This window comes from Carassius gibelio, chromosome B15 (assembly GCF_023724105.1).
Source record: "Carassius gibelio isolate Cgi1373 ecotype wild population from Czech Republic chromosome B15, carGib1.2-hapl.c, whole genome shotgun sequence".
Classification (NCBI taxonomy): Eukaryota; Metazoa; Chordata; class Actinopteri; order Cypriniformes; family Cyprinidae; genus Carassius; species Carassius gibelio.
This window is the reverse complement of record NC_068410.1, coordinates 6,426,045-6,444,728: the sequence shown is the minus strand read 5'-3', so window position 1 is coordinate 6,444,728 and position 18,684 is coordinate 6,426,045. Positions and strand designations below refer to the sequence as shown.

Genomic DNA, 18,684 nt, shown 5'->3' with positions numbered 1-18,684 from the left:
AGTGGGTAAACACCACTGACACTTGCGTTCGAAAATTGAAAATGTAGTTTTTTTTTTGGCATTTAAAACACCTTTCTGACATATTAGAGGACTCAAAATAATAGGAATGCAAGAACAAAATAGGAAATGTTGCAGCTTGAATTTGAACATGCTTCAGCTATGGAGTGTACAGTACTCTAAGCAAAAGACCACAGGTCCTTGCAGTGTCCTTTCTGAACACTAAGAAATCTCATACTGTACATTTCAAAGTGTTAGCATTATACATTTTGAATGGTGGAGGGTGGTAGGGTGTATTTGAAAATTGTGTTGCTCTCTTTATGAAATAGTAATTGTTTGTCCTCAGTACAACAATGATATGCTGTTTGACATTTCTTTTGAGAAAAAGTGGGCGAAATGAAAAGTGCAAACAGCTTCCTGTGTTTAAACTAAGAACAGCAGGGCTTTCTCTGCCCACTTCTCTTGTGGCGAAGTTCAGTGATTCATTTCATCAAAATAAAAAGTGTGGGAGGAATGAGACATAAATGAAATATAATGATTATGTATAATTCTTTATGATCTTTTAGTGTTGAATATGGTGTAAATAATACATATAATGTATGTATTTATCTATTTATCATAGTTTTTCACATATTAATGTTTATATATTATATGCTTGAAAGAATATTGCATATAATTGTTTTTTTTTTAAATGCAACATCAAGATTGTATGTAAATAATTAATAAGAAATTGCAATAGATATAATGCACTAATGAAATAGGTTATTCCCATTGATCTATAACACTTCCCATACAGTTTGTATTGGCAACATAAATGATGCCTGAAATTATGCAGCATGCAGTGTATTTATGAGAGGGGTGTTATTGCTTTTAGATTTGCTTTGTGGACCATAAAACAGGCACAAAAAAAAAAAAAAATTCATAAACTTGCATTGAACTTGCAGCCACAGGCACCATAGCAACTGCAGAGCACACTCAAAAACACAAACAAACAGGTTTTTCTTTAGGAAATGTCAAAATCTCGTTCTAACGGTCAGGTTTCCTGTCATTTCAAGGTCATAAAGTCCTAATTAAGATTGCACAGTTCCCAGCAAATCTTGCCTTTGTTCTGTGCTTTTTGGGCCACGGCAGACTTAGCTGCAGTTGTCGTACAAATGACGCTTGATTAGTGCTTTTATTTTATTTATTTTTTGAGAAATAGAGAGAGTTCGCAGGACATTGTGTGTTCATCAGAAAGACACCCAAAACAGCCCAAGAGCCGTCATCTTTGAACCGTTCCTCAATCTGAATAGATGTAATTGAATTTAGAATATGAAAAAGCCTCTTTGTCTGTAACAAAAAAGAAAAAAAAGATTGCTTGATGTCGTCCTTGATGTTCTTGCAATTAAGCTATAAAAGGAAACAGCCCACTTTCGAAGGGGGAATGGACAAAAAGCTTTAATGATGGCGAGGAACAGAACGGCGGGTGACAGCGGCAAAGAAAAAACTGACTTTGACAGGAGATTGTTGAAAGTGGAATGTTTAGTCGTACATCACTCTCTGAGTCACACACATTTTTCAGTCCAGTACACTGCGGCAATGGCTCAATGCAGAAAAACAACATTTTCCCTGCTGGTCCTGTAGACTGTTTGTATATTAGAAGCGTGCTCGGTTATTTAAGGTCTGGTGAATGTGTTCGTGTGGTTTTACAGTGACTCACCTCTCGCTGCTGGTGCCCATCTGGTCTAATGTGGGTGTGTACTGTGTAGAAACCTCTCAGACCAGGAGGGCTATTCTCGTTGTTTAGCTCACAGGCTACGTGGGAGATCTCCAGCTATGCATCATGGCTTTTTCTTCACTAAACTGTGACACAGGACATGGACATCACAACTTTACAGCCCACAAATGCACAGTAATTCAATGAGTAAAGTAAACTTTTAGATTATGACTAATTCGTCTGTTTTATTTATTGTTATTGGTTTTTATTGTCAATAATTACTCGCTGTCATGTAGTTCAAAGTCTGTATGACTTTCTTTCTATCCACAGAACACAAAAGAAAATTGTTTGAAAAATATCTCAGGACTATTCAATGAAAGTCAGTGGAGTCAAAAACTGAAATTTTCTTTAAAATATCTTCTTTTGTGTTCTGCAGAAGGAAAGAAGGAAGTAAGTCTTTTATAGAAAGTATTTTATAGTTACTTTATATAAAATTATTGTGACTTTCTTTTTTTATCACCATTATACTGGCTAATTTGTTGGCTTAGTTCACCTGAGCATGAAAATGGTTATCATTTGTTAACCCCTTACTAGTAACCCCCCTTTTTTGGCATGGAGACCGAAATTACATACCCAAAATAAAAAGGTTTCTGCTCATGATTCTTTCTGACTAGATACATAATCAACCTTTGTTCACAAAGCTGACACTTTAAAGTTTACTGTTCAGGAATCAGAATCACTCAGACTGTTATGATAATAGAGATATATAAGCTCAAACATAAAAACAAAAATAAAAATATTAAAAACATATGTTTTAAATGTATTTAAAAAAATGTTGATGTAGGAAATGAGTTTGAAAACACAGTGTAGCTAAGGCCACAAGTCTTCCAAGACTTCATAAAAAATTTCATAATCGAATCTGTAAAACTGTGAATTTTATGAAATATTTTCTAAGGCCATGTCATGTGTGTTTTTAGAGAAGGCTAATCAGATTGATTTATGGCCCTTGTCATCTCTGTAAGATCTCACATGTAAACACTGATGTGTGTTTTATATGTGTGTTTGGCTGTGAAAACTGCCCGTTTCATGATTGTATTGTTCTCACCAAACGAGTCTTTCACACCTCCGCCAGGTATGACACATTATCCGCATTATTCTTTTATCATTATTCTTTTGTTTTTATTCCACCTTTATTAGCCTTGATTGTGGTTTTTCAGGCTTTACAAAGCAACAAAGCAGCGATCTCACTTCAGTCTCTCTTTGCATTTAGCCCTTATTTATCAAAAGTCTTACTATAAAAATACAACAAAACATTTTCTTACGACCTTACGTGAATTATTGAGACAAAAATGCATTATGAAGAAGAAAAGCACCTGCTATTAGTAGCATTGGTGCTAACGTTAGCATCAAGCTACATCTGACAATTTATGAAATTATTAGTACACTTTTACTCAAAACTCACTTTAAACCCCGATCGAGTGTTTATAATAACTTCCTTTAGCGATCAGGGGTGGAATTTGGTCGTTTACTGTTGTAAAAATATGTTATTTGTAGCCTTTTTCATCGCTGCACAAGTTAGCATTTCCGATGTACATTTTCGATTTTTTTTATAAAAACGCCCCAGATCTCAAGAAATTCTCATACCAAGCTTTACTATCGTAATCACGGGTTTATTATTCGGATATTTTGTGTGTACAGAGGTGTTTCAGTGTTGTTTTGGCCAGATAACTACCAGGAAGTGTGCAGGAAGCATGTGACACGATGGGGCGGTGTCCAGATATGAAACTCTAAGATTGACGTTTGAAAGACCCAATCAGAGTCTGAGTCACACACCGCACGAGCTGTGACTACTGCACGCACACACAGATCGCTGGGAGAGGCTGTTTATCATCTGATCGCGTAAATCCGTGGAAAATGAATAGAAATGACGATTCTGTCTGAAGAAATATGAAGTAAACATCAGTAAATATATCCATATATCTCCGCAGATATGCATCTTTGGTCTGTAAATCCTTATTGACGCTGTTCAGTGAGTCTATGTGAACACAAATAAACCGCTCTTGACGTGACTGAATATGAGTGAGTTGTGAATTTCTATTCAAAATGTGGCATAATACGGATTTATTATTTTGCACTCCTGACATAAATCACTAAATATCTGTCACTGCAACAATGTTTTATCAAAATATTGGTCAAATATCGAAGCTTGAGTCTTTAAACTTTCCATTGATGCACAGTTTGTCCAGATGAAGTAAGACAGTGATGTTTAATGTGCTGTGAAAGTGAAACAATAATAAACTGGGGCCGTCAGCGATGTTTGCACGCAAAGGGGTTAAAGGGATAGTTCACCAAAAATTAAAATAACCCTATGATTTCCTTACCCTCAAGCCATCCTAGGTGTATTTGACTTTCTTCTTTCAGAGGAATATAATTAGAGTTTTATTAAAAAAATGTCTTGGCTCTTCTGAGCTTTACAGTGGCTGTGAATGGGGTTGTGACTTTGAAGCCCAAAAAAGTGCATCCATCCATCATAAAAAGTGCTCCACACGGCTCCAGGGGCTAATAAAGACCGTCTGAAGTGAAGCAATGCATTTGTGCATAAAAAATATCTATATTTAAAATGTACAAACAGCAATCTCTCCTCTGCAAATCATCGTATGCATGTTCATGAGAGAGTGGCATTCCAGCGGATGACGTAGGACATAGGAATAGCGTAAGCTCTGCTGAGGATATGCTAGTCTCGCAAGAGCTAAATATAGTTTACAGCAAAGGAAAACCAGTCTCCTCTTGGCTTATATCAAAATCCTCTGACATTTCTCTTTAGAAATAATCATTTTGTACTCTGTTATCTGTGACCAGTTTTTGTTTTGCTCTCTCCACTGCACTTCCATGTTCTTCACTTTCCCGTTCTGTCATACAATGGATGCCACTATCTTGTTATTGACAGTTTTCAATAAAAATTTTTCCCCTTAGTCTTTATATGACTTTATTTTGATATGCTGTTTAAAAAGTACCACTATTATATTATCACCCAAAATGGAAACTTCTGTTGTCATTTACTTACTTTCATGTCATTCCAAAAATATACTTTATTTTTCAGTTGAAATTTTAGGAATTGTCTCAACGTTTTCTTTTGTCTATATAATGAAAGTATTTTCGGCTCAGGCCCCAGCGTTCTTCAAAAGTGTCTTCTTGTGTTTCACAGAAAAAATAAAGTCAAAAGAGATTTGGAATGAAATGAGGTTGAGTAACTGATGACACATTTTATTATTGGGGTCTTTAAAATATAGATGTCTTAAATTCTTAATAGAGAAGTAAGTGCGAGCGTGCCCTACCGCATCCAAGTGAGAAGGGATTTGGCTTCTCTAGTGTGTAAACCCCGTCCCAGAACAATCCCTGCAGGGGTCACCCATCATCTGCCATCTGCTCCTCATCAAGGCAGCTGGAGCTCCAGCTCAACTAATTTGGACTGATGAGACCGTAAGCGGTGAGCGTCCAGCTGCCCTGTCATTGCAGACACCACTGCCGTACAACCCATGCTTCACTCCAAGGCAAAACAAATTAAGTTGGGAAAAGATTAGGATCCTGGTGACCTACACAACCTGATCTCACTGGAAAATGTTATTATTTTAAAAGATGACGATTTTGTGTGAATTCGTACAATTTGAATCATACAAATTTTAATGATACCACAAGGGTTTGTTCACTCTAACATGAAGATGTTCTGTTTCTTCCATGTCATACAAAAATGTATTGGTCGTAATCATAACTTTCAAACTTCTTAACATAACAGTCACTGGTACCTAAGCTATGGAAGCATTTTCTGCCACAGAAAAAAACAATAGTAATACAACTTTTTATTTGACGTCTAACCATTCAGACTTTTCTTCTTGAGAGTTATATCTTGGTTAACATCTCTCAATTCTGAGTTTGAATCTTAAATTTTAACTTATCGTAGAATTGCGAGTTTATGTTTACAATACAGACTTTTTCTCACAATTGCAAGTTATATCTTAGTTGTTAACTTGCAGTTCTGAGTTTATATCTTGTGATTCAGTTTTTTCTACTATAGAAAAACATTCAAAAGGTAATTGTGACTTATCTTGTGATTATGACTTTTTTCTAATATTTATTTCATTTCTAATTTTTTATAAATCACATTTCAATTTTTTTTTTCTCCAAATCGCAAATAATAGCCTAAGAGAATCTCACAATACTGACATAATAACTTGAAAGTCTGAAATTTTTTTCACAGAATTGCGAATTTATACACAAATTGGACTCCTCTTCTCAGAATTGTGAGTTATAGCTTAGTTAACATCTCTCCATTCTGAGTTTATATCTTGCAATTCAGTTTTTTTTTTACTGCCATTGAATAAAGTTAACTGTGACTTTTCATCTTGCAATTCAGATTTTTTTCTAACGATTGTAAGAGATTAAATCTCACATTTCAGCTTTTTTCAAATGTTATCTTTGTTACCATCTCAGTTTAGATCAACACAAGTTAACATCTTGCAATTTGCAATTCTCAGAATGGAGAGTTGGCCCTGTTTACACTAGTGCGTTTTCGTTTAAAGAATTTTTTTCTGCATTTCAGAAACGATCTCTGTCCACACTGCACAATGGAAAATACATGTCACATGACCATTCATTGAGGTAAAACAATGAGCAAAATGTTATCGTTAGCATGGTCATTAAGGATATGCAGAGTGAATATGGAATTTGGTTTTCGAACTAAAATGGGGTCTGCAACATTTTTGAAAAGTCTCAATTTTCGAGGGTCACAAATGGCTGAGTAGAGTAAACGACAGGCATAACCGTAGCACAAATTATTTGAAAACTAAAATGCACTTGTATAAACGTTAACATAGTTAATATCTACTTAACATCTTGCAATTCTGAGTTTAAATCTTTGCAATACGGTAAATATTTGCAATACTGAAGTTTTTGTTTGTTTGTTTGTTTTTTTAGCAGAATTGTGAGTTTATGTCACACAAATTTGGACCTTTTTTCTTAGAATGGAGCGCAATTCTGAGTTTAAATCTTTGTAACACTGACAGTTTTTTTCTACAGAATAGCGAGTTTGTCACACAGTTCGTACTTTTATCCTCAGAATTGTTAGATCTTAGTTAACATCTCACAATTCTGAGTTTATATCGCACGACTCTATTTATTTTTTTATTTTTTTCAGAAATTCCATTTACAAGCTTCCATAGTAAACCGATCATAGAAATAAGAACAAATTAATACAAATTATGGACCAATTCGCCAAAACATAAAAAAAAAAAAAAAAAAATGCCATGTGATTATGCTGACCCAACAACTAAACCAGCATAAACCAGTTTGGAAATTGGCAAGGGATATTGAACTGTTTGCCCCCGTAACATCTCATTTCCTGCTGTGTTGTCCACCCTTCACACCAGCCAAGTGTGAGAATCGATGGCTCCACAGCTCGTTGCCTTTCGCTAACATTAATTACAGCGTGCAATTAGCATGGGGCATGCAATTAGCGTCAGAATCTAACAGTGGTTGTTGCTCTGACTGAACCGAGACTGTCCGGCCTCTTTCATCAGGCTTCTCCACATCCAAGAGCAGGGTGGACCCAGCTGACTCTCCGCTCTCCTAATCAAGGGCTGGCAGGCAAATGAGGCTGAGCACTGAATAATTTATCAGCATAATTACAATGATGAATGCACCCAAATCTTGTAGAGTCTGTATTACTTAGGGTGGGGGGTGGACAAGGGAGAGCGACACAGAGAGGAAGGGAGAAGGAGACAGATTATGGAGGGTTGAGATCAGCAGAAAGCCAGAGAGAGAAAGGGTGGAGGGGGGCCAGAGAGCTGGCCAGCCACCCACTGTTAGGGCCATCTGTCCTGCAGAAAGACATTTTTGTGAAAGCGCATGCAAGAGCTTTGCGCGTGTTTGTTTCTATTTATTCCCCAAATCCATGGCAAAAGCCCACTGTGCGGCTAAGCCAAAGGAAGAAGCGTTTCCAGGGACACTTCCTGACAAGCTAGAGCTTGTTGTGTAATATTCAGTTTTTAAGAATTGGCTGAGCTCCTGGGACCTGCCCCATGTGCTTTATCACTTTTTTCTCCCTTTTGATTGATTTGTGTGTATAATTATATTTCCATGTTGTATAGCGAGGAACCTCAGTCACTGTAGACGCAGTATTTAATTTGTTTCAAACGAAAACTGAACAACCTAGATCAAATTTAAATAACCACACTTTTTCGAAGTTGTAAATAAAGATTTCTAAAGTACATTTTACACGAAAAGACAATTTCAGTCTTCCTACTTCAAACTGTCATGTTTAATGTGTTAATACGTGTTACCGATTCTTTGTATTTATTTGTGAAATTGTTTTGACACCATTTTTAGTGCCCTCAACAGACTTAACTTTGTTCCCTCAGAACCTAATTTTCGTTAGCATTCAGTATGACGTATACCTTGGCTGATGTAGATGAACCACTGATGTCTTGTTCTACATTCGAGGTGTGGAGGAATCTTGATTCCGTAGTGCCACATTATTACGAGGAACATAAAAAATCTAAATAAAAACCTGCGGCCCACTATTTTCAGCTGATAGTCACTTGTCTAAAATGACGCATGGTGTAGGGCTCATACTAACACACATGGGTACAATTGGAGATGACTGCATCTCTAATGAACAGAGGATCCACACACATACAAACACACACACACACACACAGTCATGCAGACAATCCATACACTCCGTATTTACTGCAGGGCGGTTTGATGGATTAAAAGAAGGTTGACTTGTTATAAGGTGACAAATGATGAACTGGCGTCCTCTCTCTCTTCACTTACCCAGCAGCTCTGCATGATTGCATCATCGCCAGGCATGATGTCATCCTGCATCCACGACCAGGAACAACGACTGGTGTGGAATATTTAATCAGAAGGCAGAACGCTGTTATTGAATGAACCATATTTCATATGTTGCTGCAAACAGCTGGAACAATCTCAGGGGAAGGTGGATTGAATATGGGGTGTTTTATGTTTGTTTTAGGATGGTGGTCAGTATACACTCTAAAAAATGGCAGTTTAAAAACAACCCAACTTGGATTATTTGGCAACGCAGCGCTGGGTAAATATTCAACAGAATGCATGCTGGGTTATTTTGACCAAGCTGGTTGGGTTAAAGCTTTTACCTACCATGCTGGGTTGTTTAATTTAAGTCATCTACTGTTTAAAAACTATTATATTGCTGGTTTAAAATGGTCTGAAATTTAAAAATCACACACAGAATTAAAATAGGGAACAGCAATAATCAAAAGATGAATATTTATTATTAAGCAAGAACACCCATGGTCAAAATACAAGACAAATTGAATTAATTTGGGTGAATACAGCATATTTTACAATATTACATACATTTAAACAAGTTAAACAAGCATTTTAGAAATAAAAAGGCACATTTAAAAAATGCTAATTCTCGTCCTGGTGTGTCGATGAAATCTGAGCACAAAAACAAACAGTACTAAGATTGAAGAACATATTTTAACATCAAATTAAATTACACTCAGTATTATAACGAATAAACACAGATTATTTTCAGGAGTCTTTGATGAATAAAAAGCTCAAAAGAACAGCTTTTATGAAATAGAAATCCTTTGTAACATCAGAAATGTCTTTTAATAAACTTTTAATCACCTTATTGCATCTTTGCAAAATAAAAGTATTGATTTTCTTCAAGAAAAACCCCAAACGTTTTAACAATAGTGTAAAGGTCTTTTTTTTTATGTCAAAGTAGTCTAACTAGTCAGTTCGCACTCTTCATACTAGGAAAAGTTTAGTGTGTGTGTGTAGTTTGTTTGGGTTAAAAGTCATTGGTTCCAAGTCTTGAGCCAAATCAAACACATTTGAGTGTATGTGTGTGGGTGTATGTCTGTCTGTGCTTGCCTTCGCTCCTCTATGTTGAACTCGCTCTGGATACACCCAGCTCTGACTGTGCAATTAAGGAGTTTGACTGGGCTCAGGCGAACCCTCGCTCTCTGCCTCAATGGGCTGTGGGGAACATACAGCTTGCTGCACTTCACTTTGACGTGAAGGAAAATCAATCATGACATAACCCTCCAAAAACAAGTACACACGCTGTTTTGAAAGGCACAAGCTGTGAGTGCATGGCCTTTTGCATGATAAAATCTTGAGTTTCCATTGTGCAGATGGAGAGGGAGTTGCAGTGAATGAGAGCAAATCCATCTGAAATGGACCGGTGTTGTCTGTAAATGTAGTCACGGCCGTTTAACAGAGTTTAATCAGCAACTGCTGAATGTTAGCGTTCAAGAGCGGAGACGAATCAAATGGAGCTTTTCAATAGCATTACAATGGAGCTTGTGACTTGCATTACGAGTCAAATATCATTTTCTGTTTTTAAAGGTAATGGATAATAATGCTTTTGAACTGAATTGAACTGAACTTAATGGAACGGATCAGAACGTAATCTAATTACGTTTGTGAGATGCCGTGGTCGATTAAAAGGAACAATGACTGAATCTGCATCTTTGGGGTTTTCTTTTTAACAAGATTTTGTATGAAATGCTGCAGTTTCTATTGCGAGCATCACGTGAATGCTATTTTACCATACTGCAAAATGTTTTCTTTACCACCGGAAAGCATTTAAATACATCTTTTGATGTTTTTTCATTATTATCTTTAGCTAATTTCCCCGTTTGCCTCAGAGCAAAAATTAAACCTGATCCCATATCTCTGCTTCCTTTTTGTATCTAATAGTGCCATGTTGTTGGTTATGTCTGCAGGGGGATCTGCTATTAGATGGTGTTTATATGCATCATTTGGTTCATTCTGCAGTTGAATCTCCTCAAGCAGAGAACTTAGAGCAATAGTTATTTACTCCAGTCTTGTGTTTTTCCAAACCTACATCCGTCTGATTTTCTTTCTTTCTTAAATGGGTCACAAAAGGTTTTAAGGATCTGTCAGCCTCTTTTGTTAGTATAATGAAAGTGAATATGATTTTGGGCCCTCAAGCTTCATAGTGATTACGGGAATGATTCATATGCTATATTACGAATCTTCTAAAATCATAAAATATATTTACATGAGGAAATATAAGTCATCTGTAATTGAAAATCAGCCGTGCACCTCTTTGTGGTAAATAGTAATGTCTGAATTATGAATTATTTAGTTTAGTTCATACAGGTTTTTAAAAACATGGGTGTGATTTAATGCTGACAGAATTTTCATTTTTAGGTGAACTATCCCTTTAAGCATAATCCTTCTTCAACCTGGCGAGTGCTTTAAGACTGATGGCATCTGTCATCAACAGGCAAGATAAAAGGCTGCGTCTTAAATACCCTGTAGTGAATGAGAGCATGCGTTCATCTCTGTCATCCCCAATACAATAACGCTTGCGGATGCTTCTTTTATCCGAGGGAAAGAGTTGCTGCTTAGTGCTTTTTTTCTGCTGTGGATGGAGGACGTCAAGCATTGTGTAACCCGGCTCAGGTTTTAGCAGACTGCGAGAATTAATCGCATGATGCACATCATAGAGTCATGCGAATCTGTTGTTCCCAGAATGTGATCTGGCCTAAACCTGAAAGACTTGGCATATAACAAGCCTCCTGTTTGTATGCTTGTGTGTGTGTGTGTTTTAGATCAAACCTCGGGGCTACTGATGCACTGATATCGATTGAAGGAGCAGGATTGTACAACAGCTCTGGGTATTGATCTTCACCGTGTGTGTTTCTGAGTGTGTGTTTGTGCTATATGTGCATATGGAACTAAGAGCTGGAGAGCGTGTAGGCAGGTTATCTTCTCAAATGTCCGGAAGTCTCCCATGTGGCTATGACCTTCCTCCAGTTAAAAAAAAAAAATACAATTATCTCATCCCATTATCTGAGCAGAGTTTCAGGAGATAGAGGTGCCGGTCCCGTACCATGCTTGGGTTCATCCTGTTTTAAACCACATCAGAGGTCTTAAAGACAACTCTAAATATCTTGGCAGATAGTAATCTGTCCTAATACCTCCAGGCATTGCTGTAATCCAGTGTGTGAGGTTTCCTGTAGATGCATGTGTTGTATGTCAGGGTATGGAAGAACTGTGTGTGCTTCAGCACAGAATCTACACAGATATTTAATTTTGTCATTAATCACTTACCCCCATGTCGTTCCAAACCCTTAAAAGTGTTGTTCATCTTCTGTACACAATTTAAGATATTTTGGATGAAAACCGGGAGGCTTGTGACTGTCCCATAGACTGCCAAATAAGTTAGACTGTCAAACTCCAGAAAAGTATGAAAGATGTCATCAGAATAGTCCATCTGCCATCAGTGGTTCAACCGTAACATTATGAAGCGACTGAAATACTTTTTGTACACAAAGAAAACAAAAAAAGCTGAACCCAAGCAACGTACGCTCTACTGTGTCAGCGGCTTTTTTATGTATATTTACGCTTTGATTTGAAAGAAAACAGCACAACCTTGTGGCACGGTTAACTCAGAAGACAGTACGCTGCCTGCGTTCAGCTCATAACCTCCAAAATGCAGCTACGGTGAAGTGGAGAGAAACATAGGAGAGGAAATGTTGAATAAAGTCGTTATTTTAGTTTTCTTTGTGTACAAAACCCTTTATGTTCTTAAGTGTTCATGTGACTCAAGTGGGGGAGGATTGTGTTACCAGCACAAGGTTGTGGGTTCAATTCCCAGGGAACACAGGTAATAAATGTTAGCCTGAATGCACTGTAAGTCGCTTTGGATAAAAGTGTCTTGCTAAATGCAAAAGTATTCTCGTTACTTCATAACATTACGGTTGAAGCACTGATGGCAGATGGACTATACTGACGATGTCTTTAATACTTTCCTGGCAGTCTATGGGACAGTCACAAGCCTCCCGGTTTACATCCAAAATATCATAAATTGTGTTCCGAAGACAAACAAAGCAAAAATAAAATACATTAATTTAGAATTAATGTGAAATATAAAAAATATTAAAATTTAGTTATGTATAAAATGTTTGCTCAAAAAATATGTTTTATGTTGTTTTTGCATATGTATATATGTGTATGTTTATTTATTCCATTTATATATGTATCAGGGATATAAAGCTTGACTAAAACCATAAAAACATTTCTGTAACTTCAGTTAACTTAAATAACATTAACTGAAGAATAAACAAACAAACAAACAAACAAAAACTTTTTTTATATCAAGTAATTGCCAAGGCATCTGATTTTAAGTTGAATACTATTAAAATATAATTTTAATCTATTAGAATGAACAAAAAGAAAACTGCAAAAAAGTAATAATATAAAAAAAACTATACAGGCATATGTATAAAAAATATAAAAAAAATTACCAAAACAAATAAAATTTACTACAACCTTAACTAAAATTAAAATGGAAATGAAAAATACATTCAAAATACATGTGCACCCACACATACTCTGATTTAATATCTAAAATTCAACATCATAAAATGTAATGTCATTTTCAGGAAAATATTTTATTTTCTCTGTAATCTGTGCTGAAACTCTGAAAAAGTGTACGGATTCAGTTGAGTCAACTGAAAATCAGTTTTACTCAAAAATAAGAGCGACACCAGCAGATGTTCACTTGAGAACCGTTTCATGAGTAATCGACAGCTGAACTTCAGCGATGACTAAGTGAGATGTCATGACACCAGGGTTCAATCCGGGCTCTTAACACACACACACAAGTGTGTGTACTGCAAACACTGCAGCGGCGGCACTAACCGATTCGTCAAGCCTTCAAGCTGATGAGATTTTTTCATCATTTTTAATCCAACAGTCTCCTAATGGCATTTGCCTCTTATTCTCAGCTCTGCACTAATGCTGCTCTCTCTCTCCTGTGGGCTCTGTATATTTATTGTATATTTACGGCTCCGACTTATATATATTTTTTTCTCATAAATTTTAATTAGGACTTCAAACGTTTTTCTTTGGCCAGCAGAGGCAGGGTTTTCCTTTGATCACGCTCACATTTCGCCTTTCTTTCTTTCTTTTCCCCCTCTTCTTCCCTGTGGGCATCTCCTCTCTAATTGGTTGCCTGAGTGCTGTGTGTCTGTCATTCACTTTGTCGTTGAAGATTAAAGTACGCCGGGTTTCCAGTCTTTGCCAGGGTTGCCAGATTGGCGCCCTCGTTTAGAATGCCACTGAAACGTGGCAAGCTTTGGAGTGTAAAAAAACTCTGACAGGCTTTAAAAGCTGTTTTGTTTTTGTTTTTTGCTTTGATTGCTTCTTTCCGCCCACAAGTAAGAAGTCATGCAACCTCGCAGCATCACTCCCCCTCAGAATCCACGCGTGCAGAAGAACAGCACTGACGCACACGGGATCTGTGTTATAATCACATGTTACAGTGTGTTCTTCATCATTAGTCATTATTACAGTTCGCTTGGGATAAGAGAACAGAACTGATCAAAATGACTAGTTCTGTGATGAAAGGAAAATTCTTCTAGCTTGACTTGAATTCTTCAGTTGTTTAAATTCATTTAGTTTAGATGAAAAAATTAAGATATTGTAATCTGACACAAACAATTGAATACTAAAAAAATATTAAATAAATGTAATTTATTAATTAATTAATTTATTATATATATATTTATATATATATATCAGATTTAAATAACTTAATTTTTCATGTCAATTTTAATGTTGCACAATATATATTACAAATATATTTATTTGTATATATGAAAGTGCATATAGTTTAATTCAGTTTAATTTAATATTATATTTTATTATTTAAATGTTGATTTATTAATTAATATTTAAATTATTTTGTAAGATGTTATATATATATAATTATTATTATTATTGTTATTATTATTATTATTATTATTATTATTATTATTATTATTATTATATCCAGTGCTGGTTTTGTGTCAGTGTAAGTGAATCCAGCTAGTGCTCTATCTGACACTTTTAGACAATCACTCATGTAAATCGCTGCCTCTCTTTAATTCAGTGTCTGTACCCTGATACAAATTTGACTCAAATTTGTCAGATTAGACGTAATCCAGGATAAATCACTCCAGCGCAGACAAACCCCAGATTAATGATGCTTTGAAAGGCGCAGTAATTTTCCTCTTCTGAAAAGCAGTCCTGTCAGTGATGATTCTTGCACATGAATCATCTGATTTTATTTCGTTGCCCCACCATTATTTTTGCATTGCTAATCTTAAATTATTTTCATAAATCACGTTTTAAAAGCATTTGGATTTTGTTGGGTTTTTTATGCCATTTGTTTTAAGCAACATTTATGTAGTCACCATACATTTCTTCAATATTTCTGAATTTAGTATGATCTCAGCTGTGTATCTCATTTGATTTCATTTACTTTGGGATTATTAATGTACGTAACAACAGGGTTTTTAATATTTCCTAAAAGGCTTTGGATTAAATTATCTGCTACATACATAAATATATATCTATATATGAATCTTGTCTCTGCAGAGGACAAGTGGTACGCATACTGTATATTATACAAACACGGCAATATCAATTTATTTTCTCATTGCAGAGCACCGATTAGTGTGCTGCTACTGCTACTAAGCCTTAACCAGTGAATTGGGTAGATAACCAGATGAAATGCAGCTTCTCCCCGATTAGACTCTCTTCTCGCCTGATCCCTTGTTTCCTGCTCTGTGTTGATGTACTCAAATGACCTACTGTAGTGGTCAATGAGCTTGTATTAACATCTGACTCTTGCACGGGGCTACTGTTTGCTCTGCATGTGTGACGGTCCCCGGGGCCCTTCTCCAGGAGCACTGAACACATATCAGATCAATACCTACATCCTTTGCCAAAGAGACAGAGAGGAAGTGAATGAACTAGAAACTGAGTGATGTGAGAGAGAAGGCCAGACTAGAACGAATCAGGAACTGAGGGTGTGCTCTCAATGGCGTACTCTTACTTTACTCGTAGTTCACTATAGTAGGTTCGCTGTATCCCATAATACTAAACACTTTACAGTTTCAGTATGAAGGATGATCCGGTTTATTACAAAACTTTTGGATGTTAAATTCAGTTTAAAGTTTTATTAATATTTTATGTACCGTATTTTCCGGACTATAAGTCGCACTTTTTTTCATAGTTTGGCTGGTCCTGCGACTAATACTCAGGTGCGACTTATTTATCAAAATTAATTTGACTTGAACCAAGAGAAATAAGCCAAGAGAAATGAACCAAGAAAAAAACATTACCGTCTACAGCCGCCAGAGGGCGCTCTATGCTGCTCAGTGCTCCTGTAGTCTACACTGAAAACATAGAGCGCCCTCTCGTGGCTGTAGACGATAATGTTTTCTCTTGGTTCTAAATAAATGCAACTTATAGTCCAGTGCGACTTATATATGTTTTTTCCTCATCATGATGTATTTTGGACTAATGCGACTTATACTCAGGTGCAACCTATAGTCCGAAAAATACGGTAATAATAATATTGATTTTTAGCATTTTATTTATTGATAATGCTTATTTTTAAACACGTTTTGCTGTTATATTTATGAATAGTATGTATTTAGAATTTTTTTATTTTATTTGTTTTTTTATTTACTTACACTCTTTTTTTCTATGAATAGTATTTATTTTTAGTATTTTATTTTCTTACAATGTATTAATGATCATTTATTTATTAATCATATTCATTTTTATTGTATTTTATTTATTATTCATGTTTATTTATCAATGCAATTTTACTTTCATTTATTCATATTTATGTATTAGTAATATTTTATTTAGGAATAGTATTTGTTTATTATTATTAATATTTATTTACTTATTTATCAGTACTATTTTATTTATTGTTAGTATGTATTTATTATTATTATGCTGTTTACATATGCTTTACAGTGTGCAGAAGTTTCCATTCCCAAAACAGCAGAGATAATCGAGAAGGGGTCATGGAAAGGGCACTACATAGAGAACATAAATACCCTAGAAACATATTCACAGAGAAAAAGGAAACTTTATTTTGATGAAAAATGACAATTATAAAACTGAGCCTCTTCTACTTTTAAAGATAATAGTTCACCTTTGCCCTTTCGAATTCATTAACATTTTCATTTTTCGGCTGACGGGTGAGCAGGCGTGTTTGTGATAAAGAGTGTGCTGAGTGTCTTTGCCTGTCCTCCAGTTACACGCGTAGGTTTGATGGGAGATGGATAAGCTGCATTTAGGGTTATCAGCGAGTCTGGCCTGCTGGCTCAATTTGAAATTCAATAATGAGCCTCCATGTTATATTTCCTCCTCACTGTCAGGCCAGTGATAACAACTGTACTCACCCTTCTTCCCTCTCTCCCCGTCCTGTCCTTTCCTCTTCCCTATCGCTCTGAATTTTTGCTGGCCTCAAATGTTTCTTATCTCTCTGTGGTTTGCAGTAATAACAAGAAGCCAGGCTTAACGTATTGTTATCAGGAATGTAGGCCACTCCGAACTTCGAAACAATTCAGGATCTTTCACTTTCTCAGTGCTACAAGATATAAAGTTAGCAGGTCTTCTCTAAGAGAATCTTCTGTTTACTTCAAACAAGTTGTATACATCTTCCTCTTGAATATGTTTACTATACTGTTATATGATTTAATACATTTGCACTTCAGGCTAGCATGTATTCTTGCTTTGCTTATAATCACAAGTCTAGTTCCATAAGAAGTCACCTGTCTAGAACATGCTTGTACTGTAAATAAAGCTTTAATGTTGAATTGAATCAGCATTAGAAGTCTAAATCTCCTTCTCTTTCTCAGGCTCTGGCCATGACGGAGGTGAATGGACCTGTTAGTCCTCATGTGGCAGATCCTCAGATTGCTATGTTTTGTGGCCGTCAGCTTCTACACATGAACACTGAGAGCGGACAGTGGGAACCAGATCCTCAGGGACGGCAGGGATGCTTCACACAGCCCAGCAAGATCCTGTCTTACTGTCGGGAGGTGATGTGATATTCTATTCTATTCTATTCTGTTCTGTTCTATTCTAGTGTGTGTGTGTGTGTGTGTGTATGTGTGATTTTTCTTTTTTTGTTTGCAATCTTGTTCTCTTTTTTTTTTTTTTTGTTATTTAGTTTGTTTTTAATATCTCCTTGCCTATTTGTTTTGTGTCTTTTGTTTGTTCTAGTCTCTCCTATTTATTTTGTTTGAAACTTTATTTTTTTATTTTGAACATTCTTTTATTTTAGTCTAGTCTTTTCTATTCCATTGATACAATCTGTTCCATTTGTATTCTGTTTTTAAGTATGCTTCTGTTTGTTTGTTTTTTTGCTAATCTTGCCTTTTTTATTTTGAGCTTTATTTACAGTATTTTGTTTTGAATTCTGTTATTTTTATTCCATTTTAGTCTAGTCTTTTCCATTTCATTGGTATGTTCTATTCCATTTGTTGTTTTTTTTGTTTTGTTTTTTGTTCGTTTCGTTTTTTTTTTTTTTTTTTTTTGTTTGTTTTTGTTCATGCCCATTTCTTTTGTTTTAAGCTTTAATTACAGTATTTTGTTTTGCATTATATTCTATAATTTTTTAATGCATTTTATAGTTTAATCTTTTCTATTCCATTGTTATATTCTATTATATTATTTTTTTGTGCTCTATTCTCTATTTATTTATTCTGTTTCTGGGCTTTTTTATTTTTACCATATTTACGTCTAATATTTTTTACTCCATTGTTATATTCTCTTCTATTTATTTTAGTTTAGTTCATTTAAGCTCTATTCTTTATTAAGTTTTGTTTTATCCTATTCTAGTCAAGTCTTTTCTATTCCGTTAAATTCTGTTGCATTAGTTTTGTGTGTGTGTGTGTGTTTTGTTCTTGCCTGTTCATTTTTTTTTAAACTTTATTCACAGTATTTTGTTTTGTGCTTTATTCTAATCAATTTTAGTATAGTTTTTTATTTAATTGTTTAATTTTTGTTTGTTTCGATTCTATTCTATTTGCTTCTGTTCAGTTTTATTATGTTTCTATTTTCCAGTGTTCTTTTCTATCTTATTTGACTCATTGTGTTTTGTTCTCATC

The 18,684-nt window shown here is 35.4% G+C and overlaps 1 protein-coding gene across 4 annotated transcripts in view; it reads left to right on the top strand.

The window, feature by feature from the left end:
* The window catches only part of LOC127972428 (amyloid beta precursor like protein 1-like), a 51,221-nt gene that overhangs the window by 16,871 nt on the left and 15,666 nt on the right, over positions 1 to 18,684 (top strand). For all 4 annotated transcript variants that reach the window (XM_052575908.1, XM_052575907.1, XM_052575906.1 and 1 more), the window contains exon 2: positions 17,431 to 17,613. In XM_052575908.1, the coding sequence (XP_052431868.1) occupies positions 17,431 to 17,613 (183 nt within the window). The remainder of the gene's footprint in view (positions 1 to 17,430; positions 17,614 to 18,684) is intronic.